General features: G+C 40.1%; 1 protein-coding gene across 2 annotated transcripts in view; it reads left to right on the top strand.

Annotated features, from left to right (window-relative positions):
• Positions 1 to 10,850, top strand: part of CD28 (CD28 molecule) — a 31,383-nt gene extending 20,533 nt beyond the window's left edge. The window contains exons 2-5 of one of the 2 annotated variants that reach the window (XR_011997748.1): positions 1,273 to 1,629; positions 1,871 to 1,995; positions 7,800 to 8,340; positions 8,804 to 10,850. Coding sequence is in view for 1 of the 2 variants with exons in the window: in XM_072741137.1 (XP_072597238.1) it covers positions 1,273 to 1,629; positions 1,871 to 1,995; positions 7,800 to 7,928 (611 nt within the window). In the remaining variant the exon portion in view is untranslated. Of the gene's footprint in view, positions 1 to 1,272; positions 1,630 to 1,870; positions 1,996 to 7,799 lie in introns of both variants that reach the window. The other variant, XM_072741137.1, reaches the window with a different exon arrangement.
• Positions 10,851 to 15,655: the final 4,805 nt, after the last annotated feature.

Below are 15,655 nucleotides of genomic sequence, written 5' to 3'. Positions count from 1 at the left end.
CCACTCAATCAGGAAGATAACACAATTAGCATGATTAACATCTTTGGAATCTTAGTACAGATTCAAGAATTCCAAATGTTCCAACTCTCTGGAGAAAGTCCATGGTATTTTGATAGGGATTGCATTAAATGTGTAAATTGCCCTAGATGGCATTGACATTTTCACAATATTAATTCTTCCAATCCATGAGCGTGGAATATTTTTCCATCTCTTTGTGTCTTCCTCGATTTCTTTCAGAAATGTTCTGTAGTTTTTAGGGTATAGATCCTTTACCTCTTTGGTTAGGTTTATTCCTAGGTATCTTATGCTTTTGGGTGCAATTGTAAATGAACCTTCTTGCACTGTTGGTGGGAATGTGAACTGGTGCAGCCCCTCTGGAAAACTGTGTGGAGGTTCCTCAAAGAGTTAAAAATAGATCTGCCCTACGACCCAGCAATTGCACTGCTGGGGATTTACCCCAAAGTTACAGATGCAGTGAAACGCTGGGACACCTGCACCCTGGTGTTTCTAGCAGCAATGTCCACAATAGCCAAACTGTGGAAGGAGCCTCGGGGTCCATCGAAAGATGAAGAATATGTGGATAAAGAAGATGTGTTCTATGTATACAATGGAATATTCCTCAGCCATTAGAAATGACAAATACCCACCATTTGCTTCGACGTGGATGGAACTGGAGGGTATTATGCTGAGTGAAATAAGTCAATCGGAGAAGGACAAACATTATATGGTCTCATTCATTTGGGGAATATAAAAAATAGTGTAAGGGAATAAAGGGGAAAGGAGAAAAAATGAGTGGGAAATATCAGAAAGGGAGACAGAACATGAGAGACTCCTAACTGGGAAACAAACAAGAGGTGGTGGGAAGGGAGGTGGGCGGGGGGTGGGAGTGATTGGGTGAGGGGCACTGAGGGGGGCACTTGATGGGATGAGCACTGGGTGTTATCCTATATGTTGGCAAATTGAACTCCAATAAAAAAAAAATAATTCCAAATGTAGAGCTGTGGTGATTAGTGCCAACAGAAGGCCACATTCTGCCCTTCAAGTGAAAATATGCTCCATCATTCCATTTAAAGGAGGATGAAAATAACATCAAAATGTAAACTTTTAAACTCTCAGTATAATTATCTTTCAAAGAGTGCCTGCATCTTCATCTGCCAAGAGAAAGCTTTTGCTGAAGATCTGTTTATTTTGTTAATATATCTTGATTAAAAAAAAAAAAAAAGTCCTCATGCCCTTGTTCTAAGTAATTCACTCTGATTTTTCCTTCTTCAGAAAACAAGATTTTGGTGAAGCAGTTGCCCAGGCTTGTGGTATACAACAATGAGGTCAATCTGAGCTGCAAGTATACCTACAACCTCTTCTCAAAGGAGTTCCGGGCATCCCTTTATAAGGGAGTAGATAGTGCTGTGGAAGTCTGTGTTGTGAATGGAAACTACTCCCATCAGCCTCAGTTCTACTCAAGTACAGGATTCGACTGTGATGGAAAACTGGGCAATGAAACAGTGACATTCTACCTCCGGAATTTGTTCGTTAACCAAACGGATATTTACTTTTGCAAAATTGAGGTCATGTATCCACCTCCTTACATTGGCAATGAGAAGAGCAATGGGACCATTATCCATGTGAAAGGTAACAAGCAACCCTACCAGTGCACCACTCTAAAGTAATGGTTTTCAATGGCAGTCTTGAAAACTAGGTCATGATCCGTGGTGGGGTTGGCTAAATCCCAAAGAGGAAGTTTACACATTTTGTACTAGTGACATTTTGCATATTTTGATCCCTTTCCCATTCTTCCATAATGTTCAGAAGGAAGGAAATGTACACAAGTGCCATTCCCATGTTGTTTAACTCACTCTATTCTATTTTTCAGAAAAACATCTTTGTCCAGCTGAGCTGTTTCCTGATTCTTCTAAGCCATTTTGGGCACTGGTGGTGGTTGGTGCAGTCCTAGTTTTCTATAGCTTGCTAGTAACAGTGGCTCTTTGTGCCTACTGGGTAAGAGAAGCAACACTGCTTTTGTGTGACTTTCCCACTGCATGTGTATCTGAACATGTCCAAGAATTTTGCCTATGTCGTTCATTTTCTGTTTAACATGTGATTGCTGTTATTTCCCTAGTATGTTTGGGTAGGTTCTCTTCTAGCCTGTTCAGCTTTATCTACATGAAAATCTAATGCGAATTCTATTTTCTAGAAGGCACTATTTAGGTGGCCAGGCAGATTAAGAAGCTAAATGGGTAATTTGGGAGTAGAGAGTGGGGGGTGGGAGTCTTAGGGCCAGTTGCTTTTCTTCTCATTTTGCAAGATCATGATTACATATAAAATCGTTTTAATATATACATATGAATAAAAATCCAAGCAACTTGGGAATCTAGGCGCTGAAACCAATGAACAGTTTTGGTTCAGGGCCAAAAATTGTGAGAAATTTGGCTACTGAAATTATGCATTCAAACCTAGCAAAGAAACTAGGTCTGTTTATTTGAGTCATATTTTTATCTCCTCTGAAGCAGTTGAGTTTCATGAGGCCAAGTATGGTTGCTGTCATTTTGAAACTATAACGGGAGTTAGACTTTTCTGAGCTCTCAGCACTGAACTAGAGTTTACCAATTTGTGCATATGTTCATGTAATGAACTTGACGTATTTTTCTTTACCTTCTTCAAAGTTGAAGTTTTGAACACATCTTGATGACCATTATCTACTATTATGATGGGATTCCCTTATCAAGTGTCTTTCACTTACTTAGAAACCCCCCTTTCTCATGTACATAGTGTGGAACAGAATATCTCCTGCATTGATTCCATGTTGTCTTTGAATTATTTTTCTAAAGTTAGATGCATGTATGAGTCATTTCTTCAATAAGAAATGAATGCTCCCCAAGGATAAAGGACCATTTCTCTTGATATTCACCATCCATTTGGTATAAACATATTTAATGCTTAATGAGTGCTTATAAAATTGATGACTTGATAACCTCCATAAAGGCCAAACTTAGGACTTAAATGAACATATCTTTAAGACACATTCTACACATTCAACTAATCTATATAAAGGCCAGTGACTTCTGGAACCCATGCCAGGTGAAACCATCCTGTTGACTATAGACTTGGTGCTGGGAGAGGTGGGTGGAGGTGAGGAGGGCCACATTGGGTTCATAGTCATTTCAATGATAGATCCAGCCCAAAATCCTTTATTTTTTTTTATAAAGATTTATTTAATTGAGAGAGAGGGAGCATGAGCGTGTGAGTGGGGAGAGGGACAGAGGGAGAGAATCCTCAAGCAGACTCCCTGCTGAGCGCAGGACGTGGGGCTCAATCTCATGACCCATGAGATCATAACCTGAACTGAAACCAAGAGTCCGATGCTTAACCGACTGAGGCACCCAGGTGACCTGACTGAGATGCTTTTAAACTCTGTTGGCCTGTTACCAAAGTTTGCCTCTCAATCGTTCCCCACATGTTCCTCATATTTTGGAAGATTTCGGGGGCAGATGGACATTTGTTAGGCTGCCTGTTGCCTAATCTGTATGTTTTGCAGGATAGGGAGCAAAGTGGCTGTTTATTCCTGGAAATCCTTTATGCTACCTATCAACTTGATATTTACCAGTCTTGCCTCCTCCAAGTTGCCCAACCCTGGTAACCTGTTATATAGAGATATATTACCTAAATTCTTCCTCTGATGTCAGTTGAGTCCCTCATCTTTCTGGATCTTGGGGTCTTCATACAAGGTACCTTCCTACTTTGAACCTCTTTGGTGTTTGCCAATGATTTTAGAATTTAGAATCTTCATCCTTATTTTTGATTCTTGGGAATTTCAACTTCTTGATCTAAAATATAGATGCAGTGGCTTTTTGGGTATACTTTCAGGACAGGTGCTCCCTTGTAATACACTGACCTAGGTCAGTGTAATTTATAGCTTCCCAGGAAGTAGTTTTGGGAATTACTTTAATTTTAGTGGCCAGAAGGGTGCTACTCATCATTTAAAACTTGTAAATATGCATTAGAATATCAGTTACTATAATTAGGCACTAATTTGCTCAGTGGCTTGAATCACATGGAGGAACAAAAGCCAATTCTCATTTTCAGTGAATTTAACCAGTTTACTTTGTTTGTTTGTTTTTTGAAGATTTTATTTATTTATTTAAGAGAGAGACAGCACAAGCAGGGAGGAGTGGCAGAGAGAAAAGGAGAAGAAGCAGGCTCTCCACTGAGCAGAGAGTGGGATGTGGGGCTTGATCCCAGGGCCATGAGATCATGACCTGAGCGCAAGGCAGACGCTTAATTGACTGAGCCACCCAGGCACCCTAAATAGCTTATTTTCAATTTGGAAGCATCATGGATGCTACAGGTTTTTTTTGGTAGCGCTGTTTGCTTTGTCTTGATAAAACTTACTTTGGTCTTACTCTGTTTCATTAGGTTCCCTGTGAATTAAGAAGAGCCAGTGGTTGGCATGATCTCATCTTCTGTTGCCTCTTGTAGTTAATTAGGTTGTCTAATAAGAACCCGTTATTTGTATCTCAACCTAGGTCTTTGTACTTTCTGTAAAGGGTATGAAATATATATTTATATTTCATAGGAAAACACAGCACTTTCCCCTTGGCCCATCTTTTCTTGCTGCTATTACTGTTTACACCTTGTTGACCTAGGCCACCAGGCCATTAGGGATCCCTAGAGTTTAGCCATTTCCTGGGTCCTATTCTGGAAGCCTATTTTCAGCTGGTCTGTGCAGTGCCTTGGTGTAAGCTGCTGTTTTCTGGAACTTCCTGAGGGCTTGTGATGTGCTATCAAGGCAGTTGTATGCTGAGTGGGTTTCTGGGAGCAGCTGCACATTCTATCCCAGTTCTTGACCTGTTGCTGACATTTGAATAAATAAAGAGCTCCTCTCTGCCAAGCTGCTGCAGAACAGCACCCGTTACTGTCACTCAATCTTCCGCTCACTCAACTGAGCTAGTAAACCTATTCTCTTTCTTAGTCTAAAGGAGCCTTTTCAAAAACACAGTCTTCTCCACTATCAATCACAAGGTGGTGGTGGTGGTGGATAGTGTGGGGATAGGTGGTGTCTGCCTTTAAACCTAGTGTGTTTATGACTTGATGACTGTATCTTTAAATGGATTGTATCTTGCTGCTGCTTCCCTTGAAGCAGGTGGGTAATGGTGGGGTGGAGGAAGGGCAAGAGAGGGATGGTCCTGAAATCACACATCTTTAGCAGACATAGCAGAATGGTAAAGGGGCAGAATGGATGACCCAGTCACACAGACACATAAGATGAATACTCTCCACACATATATGCATATGCTGGCTGCGCATACACACTGTGGGTTCTGGATCGTATTCTCCACCAGCATGTGTCATTTCCAATCCACTGTTGTGTTTACAGCTTAGTGGCTTAAATCCACTATCTGAAAACAGCATGAGGGTAAGCACAGGAGCTGACTGAGTACAACCTGGAGAACCTCAGACTCAAGACATCTTCATTATTAGGGCCTCTCTACCAGCTGTAGTTGTATTTGGGTGTCTGGGGGCAAAGATCGCCATTGCGAGTCTGGCAAAGGAAGTCCTCAGAGTGGGAGTGAACACTAAAATGCTTTCCAGGGTATCAGCATCAGCCTTCCACATTTATTTGGAGGTAGAGGTTTCCTTGCCCCTACTCCTGCCCTGCCATAACCCTGTGCTCGAGAGAACTCTAGTCTTTTTTTATAGAAAGGATGTAGAGCCAAGATGAAGAGCAACTTCCCTCACCCACTTGGTTACCATGACTACCTGTTTTGAATGAATCTCCCAATTATGTCTGTTTAATGCTATCTTCTTCTTAGTTTTAGCTGGATAACCCATCCATCATTCAAATCCCAAATGACCAAAGCTGAATTTGTAGCCTCTTCTTACAAACCTACTTCTCCTACTGTTCTGCTTTATGTCTATGGATGGAATAGCCTCTTTCCGGTCTCCTAGGCTCAAATCATCAGTCATCTCCTGGGATGAGCAAGAAGGGAAGGTTAAGCAATCCAACAATATTCATTCTAAATTTGGTCCCATATTTTGTATCCATTGCTTCCTTCTCATTCCATTCCTTTTCATGATCAGACTTCTTAGATCAGGATTTCTCAGTCTTGGCACAATTGACATTCTGGGCTGGGTAATTCTTAGTTGTTAGGGGCTTCCCCCGTGCACCATAGGATGTTTAGCAGCATCTCTGGCCTCTACCCACTAGATGCCATAGCATTTTTCACAGTTATGACCACTCAAAATGCCTTCAGACATTGTCAAATGTCCCCTGGGCAAGGGATAAGGGAATTGGTGGTGTCAAGGATGAGAGTTAGGAGGTCTTGGGCAACCGTATATATATATGATAGTATATATTATGTATACTGGTATATATACTGGGAGGGGACTGACTTTAGGGGAGAATCTGATTCCTTTTGGACATATTGAGTTTGAAGTACCTTTTGAGGTCTTGTCCAGATATATAAATTTGAGCAAATAGGTGGTAATTGAAGCTGAAAATGGGGATGAGTTTGCCTAGAGAAAGAGGATAGAATAGAGGAGAAGTCCTGTGAGGAACTCTAACACTGAATGGCTACTTAGAGAAGGATGAGCCTGCAAAGGACGCAGGGAAGGAGTAGCCAGACAGGTAGGCTGAAGACCAACATGGTACCATCTCATGGAAAGCAAAAGTGGAAGAGTGTCTCGAAAAGGCAAGAGTAATCATTAATATAGAATGCTGCTGAGAATTCAAAAGTTGAGACTGAAAACATATCAGATGGATTTAGTAATGTGGAAGCCAATGAGCACTTGCTCATGCTCATTTGACAAGGGAGGTGTGAAGGGCTCAGAGAAGGGTGCATGGAAATAAGGCTGGGGCAGAAGTCACTTGCTTATTTATTTATTCAAGTGTTCATGTCATTCATGTGCCATGTGTCTACTTATACATTGGGCCTAGGTGCCAAGAAATATTTACTTTTCATAATAGGGAATTACAAATTCAGAAATATGGGTAGCTATTTTTAGAATTTTTATGGGTCTTTTATCAAACATGTAAATTTTACCATCACATTGGTTCAGAAAAGATGCTCCTAACCCTCAGTCAAAACTATGCTAAGATTTATGGTGAGTATAACTCTTGCTCTGGGTTTAGTATTGCCACTACTTCCCTCACCCCTGATATAAATTCATCCAGAAGGAGCTGAGTCTGAGGAACAGAGATGAGTGACACTATTGTCTTTATGGAAATGTATGTACATATATATAAGAGAATAGGAATGTAACTCATTGTCTAGAACTATATACCTTTCCACTAATTTGGACTCCAGAGCTATGGATTTATGATTATTTCAGACTCTAAAGGGATGAAGGCCCTCTTGGATTAATTATTGTTATTGTTAATTATTAATTAACAAAAATGGTTTGTTAAGCAAATGACAAATGTAAGAAGACTGCAGTGGGGATGCTTAACCTTTCCAAAGGAAGAAGGGCCTTCAAGAGTATTTACATATCAACAATGGATATATTAGTTAGATATGTTTTTGGAGTTTAGGTCAAATGATTGCATTGAGAGTAACATGGGTATACATTTATCTAAAAATACTTTCTTTGATTCAGATTTTGCATGTTAATTGAGAAGAGTCCAAAGTAGTTAGGTTTGATTAGGCATTATCCAGGTCCAAGGTGCTCAATGAATTCAGGTGTATTCAGCTTCGTTTGATAGTCTACATTCTAAGAAGTTGCCCCCCCAAGTCTTAGAACTCCTCCTCCTCCATCTCCCTCTGTTCCTTTGCCCCCTCCACAGTGACACTTCTTTTTTTCTGCAGATAAAGAGTAAGAGTAGCAGGATCCTTCAGAGTGACTACATGAACATGACCCCCCGGAGGCCCGGGCCCACCCGAAGGCACTACCAACCCTATGCCCCAGCCCGGGACTTCGCAGCCTACCGCTCCTGACATGGACGCCTATCCAGATGCGAGCCGGCTGGCAGCTCTTCACCTGCTCAACACAACTGCTCTGGATAGGAAAAACCCGCCTCGTCTTCAGCCGGCCATGGGCTCCTTTTAGGGGCTCTTATTAGGCCACCGATGCCAATTTTTCTTGAATGACTATACCAAATAACATTATTTTGAGATTCTGAAATGAAGTTAAAGAATATTACAGTGGCAGGCTCTATCTTGCAGTGCCATGACCCAAATTCCAACTTACCATGTATTTATTGACTTGAGGTTACAGTAGAAAACAAAAAAAAAGCAATGGATTCTATTAGCCTTGAAATCTATTTTCATTTCATTCCTTTCTCATTCACCTGAACATTATGGTCAAGTGAAATGTGATATGGAAGGACTTTTTAGATGGAAAAGAAAGGTCAGAAAATCATTCCTTTTGGCTAAATGAGGGTATAGGGTGGGGATAGGTTAGAATGGGGGGAGGGGCTGGAGACTTACACATTTTAAAAATTATTAAAACACTGTCTCTCATTTATGAAATGAGCCACTTATTTTTCTATTTAATACTGTTTTAGTTTAGAAAGAAATAGATTTTTAAAAAATGAATTCTGGTCATATTTAGTCATTTTGACCAATGGAATTCCTTCGAGGAAATTTGAGGCAAATAGTCTTGCTCTCCTTACTTCCTGTGATGGGTATTCAATATAGTATTCACAATATGATTTGAAAAGAATAAAATAGTCCTCCCATACCAAGGAAGAATGTGTCAGGAAATGATGCTACTTGATGTCAAAATCATTTGAATACTCTGATGGGTTATTTCTTTAGCAGATCATTCCAGGCAAATCATATAGGGGGCTTTTCTGTTCCATATATTTCAGGTTTGCCTGGTTGGTCTCTTTGTTGTCTGTGTGGAAATCTGAAGTGGGACACTGAAAGTGCATCCAGAGCAGTGATGATACTGTGAAAAGGAGGTGTTGGTATTCAATAGCAAATGGGGGATGAGTCCCAAGAAACTTCTTCTGGAGGAGGAGAATGAAAGGGGATCATGCAACTCTCGCCAATGTACTGAGGGGGTGGCCAACATCTGAAGGAAGATTTCCAGAAGACAGCAGGCAGAAGGAGACATGGCAAGAGTTCCTTTACAGCAACTTTATTTACTTTTAGGGCTCAGAGCTCCAGAACTCTGAGTTCAGCTGTGTGTTTACTCAGGAGGTCCATTGACATGGAAAAGTATTTTGGAGTGTGTCTTTTAAGACAGCATCAAAGTTCTCAAAATATCCTACAAAGCCTGACCCTGTAAGAGCTGACCTTGTAATGACCATGGATATTTTTCTGCTTCCAGTTTGGGTCGACTGGCATATGCTTGGGTACCTTGAAGAACAGCCTTACTGCTACCTTTACAATTTGTTCAGTGCTTCTATTTACTCAGATGTCAGTAAAGGACTCTAGGTTTTAGAAGCAGATAAAATAAATCTGGTTCAAGGTCCATTTCTAGCTGGCCTTAGGCAAGTCACTGACTTTCTAAGACTCTAGCTCTTCAACTATAAAATGGAGGTAATGAGAGTAAATGTTATATACTATAATCGCCATCAGGGCATGGCCCAAGTTTGTCTTTTTTTTCTGCTTGTCCCTGACACTAGTACCATACCTGACAAATAATGTCACCTACTATCATTATTGCCATATAAATAATATATGAAGATTAAACTGGGGGGCGCCTGGGTGGCTCAGTTGGTTAAGTATCTGCCTTTGACTTATGTCATGATCTCAGGGTCCTGGGATGGAGTCTCATGTCAGGCTCTTTACTCAGCAGGAAGTCTGCTTCTCCCTCTCCTGTTGTGGTGTCTCTCTCTCTCTCTCTCAAGTAAATTAGTAAAAATTAAAAAAAAAAAAAAAAGGTAAACTGGGCAATGCCTTGAGAAAGGAGAGAATATTGTAACAAATTTAAACCCACTACCCGGGGATAAGGTGCTATAAAATTTGAGAGCCTCTTAACTTTTACCATTTTCCTGTTTTGGAATGTTTAAGCCTGTAATGAAATGTACAGTGTTCTGACTTCTAATTTTATGTAGAGAAAGAGGTTTTCTTTATTATTTTTTTTTCGTGATGCAGGGAGGGGAATCCTATGATTCCAGACAGAAAACATTGTACTTTGGTTGACTTTGAAATGGGCTTCTATTCCATGAATATAATTAATCCAAAGAAGGTCAAATTCACTAGTACTTGGGTGACAAAGAACTCTTGAATTTATACAAGCGCATGTGCTACATTGCCAAGCTTCTTAGCACACAAAGTTCTTTAATCCAAGTTACTGGATTGGATTTGAAAATGATAGAGCTAGAGAATTTTATAAAGAGTAATGGCAAAAAACAAATTTAAAAAAATGGAAAGATTTGATCTTTGGTAAAAAAAAAAAAAAGGTTTTATTTTCTGATGGGAAAAATAGGTTTACTGAAGATGAATCACACTTTAGATTTCTCTTACTCACTCTGAACAGAGCCAAAGTAGAAATGTTAATAGGGAAGTCCATTTTCACTATTAGTATGAGCCAAGAAATGGTTTAAAAACAGTGGTTGGAGCAATGCTTTTACAGTTTCAGATATGGTAATTATGAAGAAAACAATGTCATTTGCTGCTATTATTGTAAGAGTCTCATAATTAATAGTATTTCTATAATTTTTGATTGTGAGCTCACTTATTTTGGGCTGAGCATGCCAAGTTAAAGAGACCAAGTGTACATTATATTCTGTGTATTCAGTGGTAAAATTACTGAGCTATCTTGTGCCTGTTTTTAATTTGTGCTTTAGTATTGTTCTTTCAGAGCAGGTAAACTTTTGGCTATGAATCTGGAGAAAACTTGCAATTTAAAAATGATGTGGGATAAGTTTTTTTAAAATAAATCTCCAGTTTAACTTTTAAAAAAAATCAAAATTTTCATATATTAGTTTGTCAAGCAAGGTACTCACGCTCCTGGTTTGTTTATTTGTATTTAGCCACAATTTCTTATCACACCAACGGTTTATGTCTCTGGGATGTCAGGCTGCACATTTTGTACGATGTGAATGCTCTATGAGAGAGATCAAAGTTCAGCCTTGACTCCATCAGTTAACTAACTGAACCACTAGTTCTCATGGCTAATTTAATGGGGATGTTGATGGTTACATGGATGTCAGATCCCTCATTCCAGCTTTTTGCCCTGCTAGGTAGGATCCACAGCCTACTTGGGGACTGATCCCAAAGTGTTAAATTCAAATACATGCTAAAGGTTTGAGATGGTGGCAGTGATGGATCCAGAACCAGGGTCATCACTGCTGTAGACCTGTTATAAACCCAAGTCAAGGACAGTAGCAATGACTTTCTTAAGTCTTGGACTGAGTGACTTCTTGGGATGTGAGGCCCAGAAAATCTCTGATAAAAGTATATGCATACTTTCTGACATATTCTTCCTCAAACATTACAGGCCCTTTCCCACCCCAGGGCCTTTACACATACTCTTTCCTCTGTCAGAAATGTTCTCCCCTAGATATCTACCTGGCCTGTTCCCTCACTTCCTTCAGGCCCTTACTCAAATGTCACCACCTACCTTAGTTAACCACCCCCCCACCCTGCCTCACTAAACCCTATGTGCTTTCCTGGCTTGCACTTTTCCACAGCATTTCACCCTCTCTTACACTAGATTTGTTTTACTTATTTATTTATTATTTGTTTCCCCAAACCAGAATGTAAGCTCCATGAGAGTTGTAACCCCATCTGCTTTGTTTATTGCTATATCCTCAGTGCTAGAATAGTACCTGGCATGAAATAAATATTTATTGATTGAATGAATGAATTTCATATACCTTATGGATTAATGTTCAGTTTAAATGTACTAATAATGCTCTGAGAAGGAGAGAGATAGTTCTGTTTTCTACTTTCCTATTAATAAGTACCAAAATCTATTTTATCAGTGAAACAGGAGGTTAAACATACACATAGCCAAAATTGGTGAAAGAAAATCTGATGGATAGAAGTTCATTCACATTTTAGAAATTTTTGCGCAGTGAGGAAAATCAATACTGTTAGAAAGAAACATCTTGAAAAGTAATGCTAAATAAGGCATAGTCAAGAGCAAGATGATTTTCCACTAAAGTCCCCAAATCTACTCTTAATGGAATATTGACTAAGTTTTAGACATGCCTTTACACTAAGGCTTCTGAAAATGTTGCCTTTATAGTTTAAATCCCATCTTACTGTTGAACTGCTACTCATTTCTCTCTCTCTCTCTCTTTTTTTTTTTTTGGCCCCAACAAATTCTATAAATGCCTTGCCTGGCTATGATTCAAAAAGAGCTCGAAGATGAGAATGCTGGGGACAATTTCAGCTTCTTTTTCTGTCATGCTCATGATTGAACACTCTAATGGCTTGCAATAATTTAAAAATACAAGGACAAAAAAAATACAAGAACAACAATGAACAAGATTGTGGCACTGGGAGTAAGCTGAAAATTCAAATCAGACATAATCACCACACTCACACATGCACACACACACACACACACACACACACATATACCACACGAAGACACAGAGCTATTATCTTGTGGGTAGGGAAAGGCCCTTGAACAAGAAACACAGAGCTGGCCTGATAATTTACATAGCAACTCCAATTTACTTCATTGCAATTGGTGCTTTGAAAGTGGCCTGAAGTTAAAAAGGTGTGCCATGAGTTCTTCTTCAAAGTGACTTTTCTTTGTTGAAATGGAGCTCAAGTTGAATAAAGGTAAACTTGAAAAAGATGAGCTTATATGTGTCCTTCTACTCCAAGAAAGACTGAACTTAGCAGTCACTCATGAATTCAACTAGACAAAACAATTCAGTGGGAAAGGGACAAGATTGGTAAAAATGAATCTGCTCAATAAGCACTCCTTTGTTGGGCTAATAAAAATAGTGTAACCTAGTTCTGTAAAAAGGTTCTAGTACCTTGAAACCCAAGATCAAAGTGAAATAAAATGCGAGCTTCATAACTTTACCTAACAGACCTCCCACCATGTTCTAGCTACATAACTATGTGAATGGTGTAATTGCTCTCAGCCCCGAATTAACTTTTTTCCCCCAGTCTGATAAAACATATAGATCTCTTTTAAAGCAGTAACCTTTCTCCACCCTCATCTTGCCTGTAAAAAAGATAATGGATGAGTGAGAAAAATCAAAGAAGCTTCTGGATCCACCATAATGAATGCTAATTATTACATTAAGCAGCAGCCAACGGGATGGTCTGGGAGTCATAGCAGATCCTTGTTTGGTAACTTCTCTGTGTCCCCTAAACTGAGGTACTGCCTAACTCTTGACTTTTTGTCAGTTCTCCTGGCACTCAAAAGTTTGGTTCTTTGGTAACAAATCTGAGTGAGTGGAGCTCCCAAGTTTCTCTGATTTGGCATCCCAAAGGAATGTACGCTTTCCCTTTGAAAATTCACAGGCTCTCAGCACTTAGAAACCCAGGCCACTGTCCAGAATGCACTTTCTTGGTGGTTCTTTTGTTCCTTTCAGGGTATGTGGACACTTGGGCTCCATACTTGAAAAATACTTGGGATGAAATGTGGATGATCCAAGAATATTTTGTCTTTTCTATGCTGACCTCTTTACTGAGGCCACTCTGAAGGCCAGACTGTACACTTACCAAGCCCTGTTTCCTATCCTATTTGCTGGCTGAAACTGTGAAAGGTTTTGGAGTGCCAGGAATTCAAGGGAACAAAAAAGTCACAGAAGGGTGAAATTATCCCAGAGTAGGGGTGGACTGGACTCTCCCTGCCTTGCATCTGTCGGTGCTATCTCAATGACAGACTTAAACACTCCTCTAGCTCCAGAGAACAAGTTGTGAGAGCGGGCTGGAAATGTCAGTTGAGACAAAAGAGCAGCAAACAGCTTTGTTTTCCTATAGTTGTGGTTTTACTTGGTGATGATGACACATGAAGATGAAAATGTGCAGCATGAACTCCAGTTGTTATCTGAGTGAGCATCTCTGCCAACACTGAAGGATATGTGTGGGTGTCACCTGCAAGCAAAGAGAGAGAGAAAGAAAAAGAGGCCCTGTTTCGGAAAGAAGAGCCAGTTAATCAAAGATCAACAAGTGGTGCTGTTTATTTCATGAGCTTTATACTCGATTTCCTTCCCCTTGTTAATCTCTAAGTCTCAATTTAGTCTCTGGACTAAATATGTAAGTGTCTGGTGATGGAGGAAGGGGTGGAGAAGGTGGGCTCAAATGGGCATCAAGGCCGTTACTATAGTTTAGTCATTTCCTTCATCTCCTGGGTGCGTACTTAACATTTGAGATGTTAGCTTCCAAATGGTATGTTAGCTTTGAACTCTTGAGAACCTGTGGCATATTCTACAAAGGTAGACACACTTGAAGTTGCTTTTGGGGACCCTTTTCCGCTCCCAACCCTGCGCAACTCTTGTTGCACTTGTTTCATGCTCCTTCCTCCTCCTTTCCTCTTCATTCATTCAATAACCACTTCATGAGCACTTGCTCATCTCCAAGAAGTGGGCTAGGTACTGGGGACGTGGCAGTGAGCAACACAGGCCTTATTATCTCCTCCCTTGCCAAGTGTAGACTTCATACAGCCCTTCTTTTTTCTCCTTCTTCTTCTTTAAATGGCCTGCTCCTCCTCCGGATAACCATTTAGTCTTAATTATGGGCTTAGACTTTCATGTGGCTATTTGATAGCCTTTGTTTGGTTGGTTTGCCGGAAATTTATTTCTTTGAGGTGTTCTCATGTAACATTTCCAGCACATTTAATGTCTTAGATCAGGGATTGACAAACTTTTTTTGCAGAGGGCCAGAGAGTAAATAGTTTAGGCTTTGTGACCACATAGTCTCGTGCAGCTACTCAACTCCTACCCCTGGAGTGCAAAAGCCGCCATAGGCAATACGTAAACAAAGGAACACATCTGCATTCCTGTAAACTTTTATTTGTAGACACTGATATTTGAGTTTCATATAACTTTCATATGTCACACAATATGAGTATTCTTTCAATTTTTTTTCCCCCAACCATTTATCACGTAAAATCCATTCTTAGCTCATGGGTTGTTCAAAGGCAGGCTGTGGGCTGGATTTGGCCTCAGGCTGCAGTTTGCTGACTTAGACACAAGCCACAATTTTAGCTAGAAGTTGGTGTTTGAGTTCCAGCCACCATCTGCATTTTTAGGGCTGGAAGCAATCAGTGTGGATGTGTGTAAAGGCTTCTTGGGAGTGGTGAATGTTAACTATCTGTTTTGAAAGAAGGGCAAGGATCATTCAAGAATATGGAAAAAGAAACTTCATCTGAGGGAAAGCCATTTTAGGTGGAAGGAATAGGAGATTATAAGTGAGGAGGAGAAGCTATTTGAGATGATGGAATCCCCTGTACATTATTGCTAAAAGCCTAAAAATCTTGGGAATTGTGGTTACTCTTCTCTCAAGTCGTGCTTGCCTTTTCTCTATCAAATCCTTTTCATCTCTAAGGAAACAAAGTAAATTTTGAGTCACAGCAGGCAAGGGACAAAAAATATGACCTTGTCTTGTGTAATGAACAGGACTGCTCTCCCTGTGAACTCTTCCACACATAGCAGAGTCAAATCCAGCATGGGCAGGGTGTAGCAGAGGTCTGAAGCAGCCATCTCAGAATTAGCCTCCTACTTTTTGCCTATCACCTGTGTTTTTGGTCTATGGTTGGCTGTCATTTTATGGGTGACCAAGAGTGACACCCCTGG

Source organism: Vulpes vulpes, chromosome 16, assembly GCF_048418805.1.
Source record: "Vulpes vulpes isolate BD-2025 chromosome 16, VulVul3, whole genome shotgun sequence".
NCBI lineage: Eukaryota > Metazoa > Chordata > Mammalia > Carnivora > Canidae > Vulpes > Vulpes vulpes.
The sequence above is the reverse complement of the archived record's forward strand: the minus strand, read 5'-3'. Positions and strand labels throughout refer to the sequence as shown.